The sequence below is a fragment of the Ciona intestinalis genome, chromosome 12 (genome assembly GCF_000224145.3).
Source record: "Ciona intestinalis chromosome 12, KH, whole genome shotgun sequence".
Lineage (NCBI taxonomy): Eukaryota > Metazoa > Chordata > Ascidiacea > Phlebobranchia > Cionidae > Ciona > Ciona intestinalis.
The window spans coordinates 5,147,923-5,163,724 of record NC_020177.2 but is presented as its reverse complement, the minus strand read 5'-3'; the positions used below and the strand labels follow the sequence as shown (position 1 = coordinate 5,163,724).

The following is a 15,802-nucleotide window of genomic DNA, read 5'->3' as shown; positions in this document are numbered from 1 at the left end:
GCCGCAAAAAGGGATTCTAGAAAATATAAGAAACCTTATTGTGACGTCATGGTAAATATTTTAAAATAATTTTTTTTTAAATTGCAGGAAGTTTAGGTTTTGTTGATTCTGTTACATTTCGCGCACGCCGCGCTGCAGGGATTACTTTCTGCCTCAAGTTATCCGGTCATAATCCTACTTGTTACGTCACAGTTCAACTATCAGTTATACTAGAACAGTAAGTATGAGGAGAATCTAGAATCCTATTGTTATGTTTCTACTTTCGACAACGCTGGTTTGTAAATGCATTGAATCGCGATTTATAGATGCGTGTTTGTTCTAACGACTGTTGTTATAAAATTATTTCCAGTATTTTCGTTTAGTATAAAGGTCAAAATAAGATGAGACATTTTTCATTCTCTTATCGTTCTATTTCGCAATACAAAGAATATTTACAGATTTATATAACCGTATCCTCACGACTCTAAAACAGCGTTGGTAATTGTTTAAAACACGATTAGGTAATATGGGATTTTATGAGTAAGCTTGTAGAGGCGTATGAATATTATCAAATGGGATCTAAATGCATTTGGTTTGGTGAACGGTAGGCCGTCTGTGACGTGATAGATGAGATTATTCGCGCATGGTAACCTCCTAATAAAGGGGGGCGAGGTAACACCTGCGATTGTGGCGTAACATCAAAAGCTAGGACACCTGCGCCTTTATGTGATGGGGTGGTCACTTGTGTGAAATCGGTAACTACTCGAGGCATCTGATGCTGGTATGTTGCTGCATATATGATGATGCTTTAGTTGGCACCCGGTGTGGTAATGGTGGATATATCATGTATGATGTTGTTTTGGGTTAAAATTGTCGATTTTTTAGGTAAAGCTTCGCCTTATACTGGCATACTTCACATGAGTTATAATGTGAGTGTTATTTCTCGCGCCGGAGGCTAATTAGTGGCGTATCGGATGTTATTGGATTTAGCTGATGTATAAGGTCGTATCAGAAGCAACGGCTGTGTATTGTAAGACGTGTTTAATCATCCAAGCAAGGAGCAGCAAACACGACGAAGCTGCTCAAACAATAAGTAATTCCTGCTTTGTGAAGCTCGCGGCACGTTCGGTATACAAAAGCTCTGCCCAGGAAATGATAATTAATAAACCAACCAATAGTAGTGACCAATGGTTTGTTTGCGGACAGTCAGTAGTGGTTTATGTGGGTGACTGCTACTGTTTACCGAAAGTGGGTTTTCTGTTGATTTTAAGCAAAAAGCGTGTATTAGTAAGTGTAGAGCGGCAGGACCGAGTTATTCGACTTTAAGGTTAAATAGTAAGCGGTTAGAGTAAGACTATGATGTTAGCGAACGCCGGAAATTGGTAAAATGAACGAAAATGTGCGATGTAGTATATAAGTACCATTAATATTAGATAAGACGTATTATTCTTATCAAAGCGTGTTCTAGATTAGGTTTGTATAGATATGTTTCTTATGCGGGGTGTTGGGTGTTTTGTAAACCAGGTTACAAGTGATAAGCGTAATCTTAAATCGATATGAGCCTCTGGCCATGCCGCTCTCATACTAGCTGGACGTGTTATAATTATAGAGAACACGAGCACCATCAAGCCACGGATGCTTAAAATTCTCTCCATTAAAGTTTTTATAGAACGGCGCAAATTAAAAGGGAAACCGCCTGTGTCAATATAGGTACCAGGGATTCTTAAGATTGAAGTTTGCGTTTCCTTTGCCCTGCGGTTTGTGTTCAATTCAATGACTTGGATTCGCAAACTTTTGTGTGTGCGAGTTTTTGCTTTGAGATAATTTTGGTAAAATAAAGGTATATAAGCAATTGTGATAGTGTTTTTAGGAACACCCTAGTTTTATTCGAAACATCCGTTTAACATAAGTTTTAAGTTAAAATAACGCTCAATTTTACAGAACACGTCGTATAACCTCTTCTATAATCTAGTCTTCTTCAGCATTGATAATCAACATAGTTTGAAACATCTGCTCAACATGAGTTTAACATCCAATATCTCGGCTCTATCTTCCAAAACATTTTTACAAGTTACTAAAACGTGGTTTTGTCCGAGATCCTGGCTTTAGTTTCCAGCCATATTAACTTATAGACCCCATACACCAGATGTAGCCAGTTTGTTTAATTCGGTCGTAAAATGGAAACTGCTTGCTCGTAAACCAACACAAGGCCGAACATAACTCGTGCCATGGGCTGGCCGACTTCCTGAGACTTGTAACATCCATTCACCCCAACAAGCCATGTAATAACAACACCCCCTACTGGAAGCGAACACTTACACGCCCCGCTTGCGTTCAAACGAGCGGTCAATGTTATTGTTGCGTAGTTTCAAATTACTAGAATGCAAACACACAATTGAACAATTTAATATCGAAGTTTAAACAATGGATGTTCTGCTATTGGCAGGAAACGAGTTGTCTATCCCAAAAAATTATCGTAAACTCGAATTTAAAACAATTTTATGTTAAAATAATTATAACGCAGAATGAGAAAAAGTGTTGCTCCGCCACGTAGGAATAAAATGTTGCATTTATCTTTCAAACGCCTATCTATGTTTTATAGCATTATCCCATAATTTCGGGTCCACTCAGTATTGTGGGCATCGCTATTTCGAAACACGTCAAATGCGAGGTGTATTCTATATTTGGGTGGGTCCTGCATGGATACACACCGTGGGACGTAAGATTTAGGTCACAGTTGATCAAATACTCTGACGAATCCACTAACGCTTATATTTTAAGATTAAATACCAGTTATGTATAGATTACAATTACATTCCTAAAGTAAAGAATGGAAAAATATCAAGTCAGATAAACGATATTATGACGTAATAGGTAAGTTTATTACGTAATGCGAAATCATCAAACACATTTTAATAACCTTACATCATAATAGAACAATTTCCATCAGAATGAAGCTATTTAAATGGTCCGTGGCGATGACGTTTCGCATGACGTCACATCAATCGACGCGAATTGTCGATGAAATGGCGAAAAAATTCGAAAATTTTTATTCAACTTTCTTTCGTGTAAGTTTCCGAATGTTGGGTACTGTGACGTCACAGGGGCTTCAATCGGCACGCGCGGGGGGCGGTGGGGCCAGATATTCTGGGTTCTTTTATCTCGCGGCATAGCGTGTCTAGATATCCGCTTTGCTTCGAGTAGCAAACCAAATAAACACAACCCCAGCGCACGCTGTGCTTACATACTTGGTAAACCGAAACGACCTCGAGAAAGAAAAATATTCTGCGGGACCTCGCGACTTCTATCCCGGCCAAGACCAATTAAAATTCCCGATCCCCGAAATCTTCTCCTAAGCTATAAATACGACTCTAATTGTTGCAGCAGGATCAAGTTACGTTTAGCACGACAAGCTTTGGCGGATTTCCAGCGAGATCTTTAAAGTCTTTGATTTCTTTAGCGCTTGGTAATTAAATCCATTTATTTTGTCCTAATATAAACCTGTAACCACAAAAATGTGGGTTTGAGTAATTGATATTCACACCTGGTGTATTGTGTCGCAATATCCGTTTAACCCTGTGTGCTGCTGGATATACGGTGTATATGAAGCTGCGTTAAAACTTCAAACTTCATGTTTTAGTTTTGTTTTTGTACAGATTTAATTTTAGCAGTTACTACGTTTTGTAATTGATAATTTTCAAAAAGTAGTTTTTACCCATAGCATGTTTAACCACTGTCGTTTTGTTGCTGTTACATCAACTTTTTAGAGCATAGGTTTCACGAAAGATTTAATCAAAAACAAATAGTATAAAAATTATCTTAAGCGAATATTCGTACTTAGAAAACTCAAAAGAATTCGCATACCCCCACACACCTCTATTTCTCAACTTTGGAATTCGCTTCCTTTTATTTTGAAGCAGCTCATTAAACGTCCAAAATAAAACAACCCCCACTTTGAACGTGGCGGTCAGTACCAACACCATCTCATTACCCGAGCACCAACACGAAGTAATTCAAACTTTTGTTTGGATTGTTCTTCGCATTAACAACCACGACCGTAAGGACTTAAGGACAAGAATTTTTAAAGTTACATACGTGGTAATTCGTAAGTGATCACGAATGGTCCGGAACCAGAACACCCGTGTTATAACGATCGTCGTTGCCCCGCCATGCGAGGATAAATAAGTTACATTTGTTCAAGCTTTATTATATATGCTACCGCTAAGATAACACAATTGTGTTTTAAAGGGCAGACACATAAACAGGATGTTAAAATATTGATCTTATAAATATATGTAATGCCATAGTAGACACGCGTTTGAACGTTCATACCACAGCAGCAGATTCAGCTTGCGCAAAAACAAATAAGCGTGGAGTAATCAGGAAGGGAAAGTTACAACAAACTTCGGCTGTTTTCGGATAACTTCGGAAACGGAAACACACTTTCGGAAGTCTGGTCTCATTTCGGATTTCACCATGTGTGGTATTGGGATATAGAAGAACTTTGTTGAAACGAACACAATTACACCTTGCCGCAACACAAAGTAAAATCATTAATTCGCGGTTTCGCGCGACCGCGTTCAAATACACGTCATAACCGCTTCTGTTACGTCACAACAGCTTAAATATCACGAGTTTAATTTTTAATTTATTTTTTTAATTAACCTTCGACTTTTTAGGGATTCAGAATTCGGAAAATAATTGACCGGTAATTGTGACGTAATAACGGATGTAAATTCTTGCGCCAGGTGTCGCGATAAAAGCGCTTTAGAAATCGCGGCGAGTTTTAGAATTTGTAAAAGTGGAAACGTCTATTGTGTTGTCTGTGTATGTATTGTGACGTCACACCTGGGTTGAGTAATCTTAGTTTAAGCAAAGATAAAACTATGAACGACTAAATAACATTAGCTTTACTTATCTGAGTAATATCAATAATCTAAACAAGTAACTTAAATATTATTCATCTTTTCAAACACGATAGCCAAGATCAAATGAAATAAGCGATTAGAAAGAAACTAACAACAAAACGACAGTCGTTAAAATACATTATTAAAGGGTAAAAACTACTGGAGTGAAAGTGTCATGCAAGTAAAAGTGTGGCTGGTAGTACAACACAACACAACTAATGTAATACCGAATAAAAATTACTGTCGTTGCCCCGGCATGCGAGGACGTTTTCCAAGACATAAGACGTCCGATGGGCAGACAAAAATTAAGAACCCCCGCGCTGGGACACGGCATAAAATATGGGACAAAAAAGGCTATGTATAGTAGGGTAGGGTGGGGGAAGACGGGATAACTTTAGCACATAATATCCAAATATCCTGATCGTGTTTTAAACAATTAACAACGGTGTATGGAAGTCGTGGAGATACAGTTTTTATAATTCTCTGGTTTTGTTTTGTTTACTACCAAATGGGACGAGAAAATAGGATGAAACGGTGTCCCATCTTTCCCCACCCTACTATATCATATACAGTATTTTATTCACGCCACTGTACCGATGGAAGTTAGCCCAGCACTACGATACGACACAGCAAGTAATAATATAATTGCTTCCATTGTATAACACATAGAGGATTAAGCTTGGACGGGAACACCTGGGGTGTGTCTGATATCCATGTAGTCGTGGTATGGGCACGTAATGTAGTGTTGGGCAATATTTTGCTTATAGTTACGGGGTGTATATATAGGTTGTGTGTAGTATATAGATTTTATATGTGGGAGCCTGTGTGTGTGTGTAGCATACGGCTGTTAAAACGTTTATATCGTGGACCAAGTGTGTTGTATAAAAGCATTGAAAGTATAAAGTACTGTTGGGTAAGTTGAAATACCTTTAAGATGGAGAACCTTTTTTACAGACAAATTTATTATATTGTGGCTTGGTTATTTGTATAGTTGGTAAAAAAGGGCTTTTTAAAATCCTAACCTCTTTACGTTTACAGAAGTAACTGCCATAGTGTATTGTCCTGTTAGAAATGTACCTTTGAGACTGTAGTGTTATATGCTCTTACTATGATGGAACATGTAAAGAAAGTTGGTGCGGGCATTAACCAAAGGAAATTCATGCTTTTGGTTGTCATCTTAACTTTGCTGCCTGGTACGATGCAGATACGACCGAAACAATTAAGCAAGTGTTATGCTAAAAGCAAGAACCCGATAGAATGCAACCCTGAGTTTGAAAATATTGCCCTCAAGAAAAGAGTCGAAGTTTCAGAGACGTGTGGTCTTGAAGGAAGGGAGCCTTTCTGTCGGTTGGTGGAAGAAGAGAACACGGTGTCACGTGTGTGTGACGTATGTGAGGCCACCGGACGGCGATCCCACCCTGCTAGTTACTTGACTGATATCAACAATAAACATAACTTGACATATTGGCAATCGAAGACCTTTCAAAGTGGGGAAGATCAGAATAGAGAAGTCGAGTTGACGATATCTTTTGAAAAAGAATATGAGATATCTTATATTTACATGCAGTTCTATTCACCCAGGCCCGCCGCTATGATCATTTATAAGTCAATGAACCACGGTAGAACGTGGGTACCATACCAATACTATGCTGAAAACTGCCTGAGAAGGTTTCATAAGCCTTATAAAAGAGAAGCGAATGAGACAAATGAACAAGAGGTTCTGTGTTCAGAAGATTTCAACAGTTTGTATCCGTTCAGTCTCGGTGCTCTGGTGTTTAACCCGAAAGATGGGCGGCCTTCTGAGGATGATTTCGAACATAGTTTTATTCTACAAAATTGGGTCACAGCTACGGATATAAAGATTGTATTGGCTGGGTTGCATGACATACCACGGAACCCGACGACTCTTTCAAGGATTTCAAGAGAAAGTCGGTCTGCTATTGAAGCAAGGCAGGGCAGAAGGCGCCTAACTCCAATTCCTAGGGGGGGAGTTACTCGCGGGGGGAGGGCAGTTGCTACCCGGGCAAGCAAGACTGAGTTACGGCATACAGGTGTTCGCGTGTCTGGTGGGACAGATATTTTAGTCAGCAACCCTGGCGCTACTTCCACTCCGTATAGTTTTGGTTCTAGCTCTTATTATGCGATCAATGATATCAGTATTGGAGGTGTTTGCAAGTGCAATGGTCACGCTGATAGATGTATAAAGAAGAAGGGGAAGATGGTTTGTGATTGTAAACACAAGACAACGGGACCGAACTGCGAGACATGCAAAGCTTTTCATAAGGACCGACCGCCTAAGCGAGCTACGAAAACAAACGCGAACGAGTGCATTGGTAAGTGAACTGTAATAGTGAAAGTTCTACATTCTATTTGGGTGATGCCGTACAGTGAGGCCCGCCATGGAACCTGGGATTTGTGCCATTGTTGGCAGATTACCCTAACACTCGAGATGTTATAACTGATTTAGTGACCACTAGGTTGGAGCAATGTCCGGTAAATATCATGTCCAAAGTCACATACGTCAATCAGTATTGAGCCAAGCAATAGCGTGAAGTTTCTTAACAGAACAAACAAAGAAATATCTGCGCTAAACAACGCTGGGTGTAAATATTTCTTTGTTTGTCCTTTTTGCACCGAGGTTGTGTAAAAGTAACGCCTTTCGAAAGAACAAACAAAGGAAACATCTAGGCTGCCCTTCGCCGAACAAAACTGGGTGTGGATATTTCTTTAATAAATCTTTAAATCTAAATTCACGCTGTTGTGCAAACTCGACTTATCTGAAACAACTTCAAAACATATCGCGCGAGGTTATGAGATGTTGCATTTCAGCTTAAACGTTGCTGAATCTGTCCGGTTTAAAACTTATGGCTTTGATGTTAAACCTTTAAATCTGTTGTTTCACCAACTTCAGCTTAAGCGAGGATTAAAGTTTCCTGTTGTGTTAAGCGCCACCTGCAACCATGTACAGCAAGATGCGCAGGTGATTCGTCAAAGTTTAGAACACGTTGACGTCTTTTAAGCGACATAAAAAATTTCATTTTTTTATGTTTAATTAATATTACTGACGTAATACATCATTTGACCAATTGGGCAGAAGCGTGAATTCAAACCGACCAATCAGGGGCGTTTCCGTTCCCTTGTTAACCAACTGACCAGTTGTTCCGCTTGACTGCGCACAGCAGGTGTGTCCACTTTGTCCGAATAAGAATGACCATTATTACGTAATGAAAGGAAACTAAGTAGCCACTGTTACGTAGATAAAAGCAAAAGATAAATGACCGACGCTTATCGCTCGCGGATTCTTTAGTCAACAACTTTTTCACAAAATTTAATGAAATATTTTATTATCAATTGTTTACCCAAATTTAATAAAAAATGATAAAAAAATATTTTTATGAAAAAAATAGTAAGGAATCTTTATTTAAAAACTTCTTCGCTAAAATTTATTAAATATTTTTATCATTTGTTTACCGCTCCAATTAAACACACACGGTGGTACGGGGTTGTAGCATTACGTGCAAAACTTGACGACATCGGTTGACAGTGGCACGCACAATTAATCATGGCATTTCAACATTCGGTTCAAAGATTCGCTGCACGATATACTTATTACGTCACAATGGTATAAATATCTTGTGAAAAACTGCGATTGTGACGTAACAGGGGAATCCCGGTTGTTTGTGGAACAAATTCAATTGTGACGGTGCGTGACGTCATATAGAGTGTCTATCATTCGATTGTGATCTAATAAACGATCCTTTGTCAATGGAAGACGGCATATAAGCACCTGTGTCGCTTCTTGCGCATTTATGTCACGGATCGTCAAAACATAAATACATCGGGGGTTGATTTGTTGATTTTGCGGGACTCTTGTCATCGTAGTGCCGCCATGAGATATACTGAGACTCGATCCTAATTATAAAGGTTCAAAGCGTTGAAGTTTGATGTTGTATACCATCGTAGCATGAAACAACATACAAGGCTTGTTGTTGTTTGTATTACCTCCCAGATCGTATCGGATTTAAGAAGGTCAAACTAGTACTATGGTTCGGCGTTGTTCAGTAGAACTAGAGTATACGGGTTCGACGCTTATTGCTGCTACAATTGCAGGCTTCCGTGTTCCTAATAAGAACTATAAGAAAAATCACCCACAAAGTTACATATCTGGTAACTCGTAAGCGGACACCAGGTGTATGAAACAAAACAACCCTGTTATAATGACTGTTGTTGCCACGCCACGCGAAGATAAATCATGTTCTCTGTTCATTTGGATCAAGAATGAACAAAATCAAATTCGACAAAACTTTATAATATCTCGCGAATTCTTTAAACAAAGTTTATTGTTCGGTAACCTTCCTTCTCTGTGACGTCACAGAGGAAGTTTAAACATTTGATTAAATATTTGGAAACACCGCGGGAAGTGAGACTATAGTCGGTTCTAGAATTTCGAACAAAGGATTTGAAAAGTTTTGCACTTGGCTGTAACCGCAAGAGCAATCGGAAAGATTGTGACGTCACAATGTGAACAATGGGTTGTTGAAGCAGACAATGAAATGTCGCGGAAGACAATGAAACGCGGTTGGCTTCGAAACGAAACTTAGCGAAATATACGCGGTGAAGATTCTGCAAACTTCGCTAAATAAATAAAACATCAAAATCTTATAAAATAAGTATCAACAACATGGAAATGTTATAACATATAACGAACGCGGAAATTGCAATAAAATATTAAGTCTTTTTCAACAACACAGGAATATTTCAACAAAATGAACCGAGAGATAAACAATGTGTGTTCGAGACAGACTTTGACAAAGTTGCGCCATTTTAATTTCCATTTTGTATTCGTTACCAAAACGGGAAAGGCTGAAACAGTGTCGAACCAGTTGCAATACATTTTACACCAAAATACGAATAGCATTGCGGTCAATTTATGATTCAGTCAATAGTAGGTTGGGGTAAGATGGTTCACGCTTTCATTCTCTTTTATTGTTCCATTTGGAAGTAAACAAATAATATTTACAGAATTATATGATCGTATCAGAACGACTCTAAAAGAGCGTTGTTGGTTGTTCAAAACTTATATGTTTTTAACTTTGTGTATTTTTTCAGCTTGTAATTGCAATATGCACGCCAAGAGATGCCGATTCAGCGCCGACTTATTTGAAAAGTCGGGTGGTACAAGCGGGGGAGTTTGTGTTAAGTGTAGACACAACACACATGGCCGATATTGCCATAAATGTAAGCCTGGATTTTACAGGAACAACAAAACCAAGTCGATGTCGAACAGGAGAGCTTGTAGGCGTAAGTACAAGTGTGCCAACGAACATAATTTGCTAATCCATGTGGAGTGCATAGTGTGTATTATAGACAGGTTTCCTATAGGAGTATGTAAGGCGTTATGATATCATAATCGTATTAGGGGTTCGCCATTTTCCATAGCGGGTGAGCGCTATTCTCCTGTGACGTCATAATGATTCAACAATCAAACGCGTGACTTTCACACCTCGTAACAATCGAATTGTTTCCACCAACGAAAATCGCGGTGGCATCTAAAAGACAATCTACACTCATGGGAACACGGGGCTGGTTAAAACGTCGGCCATGGGAACGTCTCCGATCGTATGCGGGACAATATAAAACAAAGTAGTACAAAGTAGTGAGGAGCTGAATCCCGTGTATTCGTATGTTAAATCCCACGCTTCGGTAACACTACACCGCAGTGTTGCGCAACGAAAATTAGGGGATATTGTTTGAAAAGTAACAAAAGCGTTTTGTTTTTTTCGAAAGAATTAAACCGATCTTTATAAAATTATCGGCCCTGAAACTGTACGTGCTTTAACATATTAAAGAAACTCATTTTACTACTTTCAATGGTGGTAAATATATTTACTTTACTTGAAAATTATGAATTTAAAATGTAAGTTAAATCGCAATGGTCATAAAGTGTTTACAATTAAAAAGGTTACCTTCGGAAAAATGCTACGTTTGCGGTATTTTGTAGTAGTGTTCACGGTTTATTATATTCGCGAAAATATATGTGGCAACACTTTAGAACCCCAAGGGAAGTAGCGACAGGTCAAATCATTGTGTTTTCACACATTTAACAATAGCGATTGTTGTTGGTCACGTGATAACACTTTCGAGGGACGAAGTCAGTTGTGGTTCATAAGAAAGTAATTATTTCTAATCAGGCGTTGTAATATGCACTTTAATTACACTTTTTATGATAATTTTCTCACCACAAATTTATAAATAAACTTCAATTACAAAATCAAAGCATATTTAAACCTCAAGTATTTTTTTCGAGAAAAACACGGAATTTTCAATTAAATTCTGGCATGCGATGTTTGTTCTACAAATACAAGGCAGTGACATCACTTGTAATTAAATTTTTCAACGAGGTTGGGTTTTAATTAAGTTCTCATATCGAGCAGCTGTGCGGAAATACGGGGAGTAATTTCGAAGCAATATTTTCATTCCCGCCTTATATTTATTACGCCATTAAATATCGGTTGTAAATAATCACATCAGTAATACCGAGGTGTCGAGTATTTGATGTATATTCCTGGTAATCCCATGGGTGGTAGCAACATAGAGGCCAAATTCGTATCTTATTCATTAATGCTGTGACCTTGCGCGTATCCGAATTAATTAAAAGTCATTCAAGCGGAGAGAATAGTGACGTCACAGTAGTATAGAACACATTCATTATTACAAAATAAACAAATTGTTTGAAAACAATACTCATTATACTAACTGTTTGCTGATTGGATAATATTATCCAATCACAGTTCACCGCTTCCAGATTAATTATTACGTCATTATGATGTCACGATTGAATGCCTGCGCACACGTCACATCGCGCATGAGCACTTTTATATTTTGTTATTTTATAAAGTTATTATTTGAAGACTTGATTCTTTCAGGAGTTGTTAGATTTGCAAAAAGCGAGAAATTATTTTTTGTTTTTAAACTAATATTGGCAACGAACTAACTAAGCATGCGCCGATAGTTATAAAGGCATGGTGGTACTAACGTGTAGCATGGTGGATTGAAACTAACAGTACGGTTGCTCTGAAAACGGGCGCATATATTAGTGCATTGAATATTTTGTTATAACGCTGTTTTTGAAGTCGAAAGCAGCGCATTGTGCATGTTGTGTTTAACACGCAGACTCCTAACATTACGTTGTATATTAGCGTGTAACTGCAATCCGGTGGGCTCGCTGGGGAGGCATTGCGACCAGGTTACCGGTCAATGTATATGCAAGCAACACGTTACGAGAAGGAGGTGCAACTATTGTGTAAAAGGCTACAAGCAGACTGATTCCCCCGACGCACCCTGCGCCAGTATGTATCTCTAATACGTGGCTGTAGGACTTGATTCTGTTAGGCTATCGCTCGTCTGCTGTTATGGCACGAAGCTTAAAGATATTCAGCGATATATAGGCCTATATTAGCTTGCATGATTGCATGGTACGCTAAAATTGCATCTGTTTTGCGGGGATTTAACTTGCGCCAGTCATATATATGGCTGCATAGCCGGCCCAGCGGCCTGGACATTCGATAACCCTGAAAGAATCAAGTCTTAACAGACCACGCTTATATTTTGATTTGCAATGTTAAGCGTGGTGGTAACTTATAACTCGATAAACACAACTCAGCGGCGACATCGTGCGGTTAACAATTCTAACTTGTTTTTCCAGGAATTCCTGTTGTAACTGGCGCTACCACAGCTAAACCAGGTAAGGTATAAATAAACCTACCATAACAAATACAGTGGTTCACAAGTTAGCTTTACCAACGACACATTACCAAACTTAAAATAAACAACACAAACACCCCAATAACATAAACCTTAAAATATATTTCAGTTCTTTGATTAAATTGTTTTTTTTTTGTTTTACCGTTACATTTAAGCCTGAATCGGTTCAATATCTTTTTAAAGCTCTGATCTAAGCTTTTTTTACTTATAAATATTGACAGTTACAGATAATAAACGTATATGGGCCTGCTTTACTGTCCTGACTTAAACGTACTTCGCCTGTCATTATTACGTTATTTCATACAAAGCTAACGTTAATCCCTATTCGTCTAACCCATGTATTAAATATTCCAGCTTGCCCACGAACATGTAGCAGCTCAAAAGCTGTAAGAATACCTCCAGCTAAATATTGTAAGATGGAATACGGTAAGTCTACTTGTAACAATGTTATGAAGTAATTTCCATGATATATATAGTAGGGTGGGGAAGATAGGACACATTTTTATTCTATTTACTCGTCCCATTTGGTAGTAAACAAAGAACATTTAAAGAATTAGTAAACCGAATCTTCACGACTCTCATAGACCGCTGTTAATTGTTTAAAACACGATCATATTATATGTGCTAAAGGTGTACATTCTTCCCCAAAATCCATATCCCGATGCGGTTATACGTTTATACTTTCACGTCACCAGCTATTTCGTCATTTAAATTGTGACGTCACATTACTGACGTCATACGAACTACTTATAACAGTTCTTACGTCTCTAAACCTTCGTTTAATAAATGACGCCACATAAGAGTTTTGCCTCTGGCGTATAATATATGACGTCATGCAGGTGTTTACAATATGAAATATAATATGATGACGTCACATATGCTATGATGACGTCACGCTAGATTCATCCTATGACGTCGCACAAATACCTAACCACTCTAATGGTATACAGCTGTGATGGTAAGAGTAACCGGGAAGATCAGGATAGGAAGAAGGACCAGCATCACTTACCAAGTACTCAGGGTGTTTAAGAGGGGAGGCATGAGGTTGAAGAAGAAGGAGATGATTGACATCCAGGTCAGGGATCGAGTCCTACAGTGTCTATGTCCCAGGTAAGATGGGGCTGTTGGGTGGGAAGGGTTAGTTAAGGGGTTGTGGTGTATGTAATTTGTCTACCCTCCCATGGCGGGGCAACGACAGTCATTATAACACGGATATTCTGTTCCATACACTTTGTATCAGCTTACAAATTACCGCGTATGTGGGTTAAGAAACCATGCATTTTGTTCAACACTTTTTCTTATGCACTTTTTACCCGTAGCATGTTTTAACGACTACCGTTTTTCCACTAATTCCTTTCTTTTCATTGTGGTAATTAATTTGAGCTTTGCAAAGGTACTCAGAGATAAATAAAAATTACATTATTTAAAAATAAATAAAATTTAAATTTCAGGTTGCGAGTGAACCGAACATATTTGTTGCTTGGTAAATACGCGAGGTCAGATGGAAATCTAAGAATGACGATTGATAAAAACTCTGTCATTATCAGCTGGTTAAACAAATATAAGAAAATGTTACGAAGGGTGGCGAAGCGAGCACGAAAACGAAGTAAATGTTGAACCTTAGCCACCCCGGCTTTGTGTAAGAAGTGGCGCCCAAGATTCGGTTCCGAAAAAATCCGATTTCGACCGAAGTTTGCCGATGTGAGATTAAGGTTAAAATGGTCGTGAGGCGTTTTAACGAACTTTATTGTTCTTTGTCAATACGCATTATGACGACAGAGACGATGACGTAAGCTGGTCGATCATTCAAGTGCTTTTATATTCATTGTCCCGTTTTACTTTTATATTTATTTTGTTTTTGACACTGTAACGCCATGTTATCTAATGTAAAACTGGGCACGTAAATACGTAACAATACAGGGGTATTTATATATCACATGACGTATCCGCTATTGAGAAATTCTACACAATAAATTTACCTTTATCCCCAAAGCAAATTTCAATTATAAGCACCTTCAATTGGCGATAAATTTAACTTCAAAACATCATACAAAGTAATTAGACGCATGACCATATATACAAAGACAAAGTTTTCAAAGTGGATACGTTTTATGATATACATCTCACCAAATTTCAAGTATTACGTCATAAATTAATGTTGTTTCTATGTCCGATTCTATTTCGAACCCGAACGCTGCATATTTGGGTCCTTGCTCGCTTGTTTTTCAACTTTTCGCCTTTTCATCGCGAATTAGATATTTCTTCAAGTAAAAGATCATCGTAGATACTTGTGTGGTTGTTAAGTTAAGCTAGTGTAGATACGAGTCGCGGTGCCGGGGTAGAGGGTGTTTAACGAACTTGCCCGCCGTGGGAAAGTAGTAAGGGCGCCTAACAGAAACCCAGAGGATATCGGTTCAAGGCTCGATGCTGCTATCAATATTGTTGTATGTGTCCTTGTGCAAGACAACCCATTGCTTCAACCCACCCAATACTGGGTTATCCAAATTATCAGCCATACATGAAAAAAATCCCCTAAAAATAATCACCCACAAAGTAACATACATGGTAACTCGTAAGTTGGCACGAGGTGTATCAACACCCGTGTGATAACGACTGTCGTTTTTCGGTCACGCGAGGATAAAGTAAGTTACATTCATTCGTTCACATTCAATAAAATAGTTTCGATTCTTAAGACATTGGGCAATATGTGCATAGGTGACTCATCCTACTATATCTAAATACTAAACAAATGCTTACCTGTTGGGTTCTTGAACGCGAAAGATATCCATATTAAGTCAAATTGTTTATTTTGTGACATCATAATTAAATTACACTTTCTATCGCTTACTAATTCAGGCCTGTACAACAGTAATATAATACACGTCTATAATGTTCATTCAAATGAACTAATGTTAAAAACCATGGAAACAAACTGGTTATAAACATTAGGCTTAAAACCATAGACTCAGCCACAACAACGTAACAGTAGGTGAACCAAAAGCGGATAAAGGATTCAAAAAGCAAAGCAGGCGTCTAGGCATGCACCTCGCGTAGTAATGATTGTTTTTCAAGGCCTCGGAGAAATTCGTAACGCGTGGATTTGGTTGATGAGAGCGCTCGCATCATAATCAGAGGTTAATTGGTTCAACTCG

The 15,802-nt window shown here is 38.4% G+C and overlaps 1 protein-coding gene and 1 long non-coding RNA gene across 3 annotated transcripts; both read left to right on the top strand.

Annotated features, from left to right (window-relative positions):
- Positions 1 to 1,031: 1,031 nt before the first annotated feature.
- LOC108949999 lies at positions 1,032 to 3,495 on the top strand. Its single transcript, XR_001975000.2, has 2 exons — positions 1,032 to 2,853; positions 2,915 to 3,495. It is a non-coding gene; the product is annotated as an uncharacterized LOC108949999 (long non-coding RNA).
- A 2,427-nt stretch (positions 3,496 to 5,922) lies between these two features.
- On the top strand, positions 5,923 to 14,937 carry net1a (netrin). 2 transcript variants are annotated; one of them, NM_001032426.2, is given in 7 exon segments: positions 5,923 to 7,219; positions 9,996 to 10,187; positions 12,086 to 12,235; positions 12,592 to 12,630; positions 13,005 to 13,076; positions 13,601 to 13,760; positions 14,102 to 14,932. In NM_001032426.2, coding segments are annotated over 7 exon segments (1,953 nt in total). In that variant the 5' UTR covers positions 5,923 to 6,045; the 3' UTR covers positions 14,268 to 14,932.
- Positions 14,938 to 15,802: the final 865 nt, after the last annotated feature.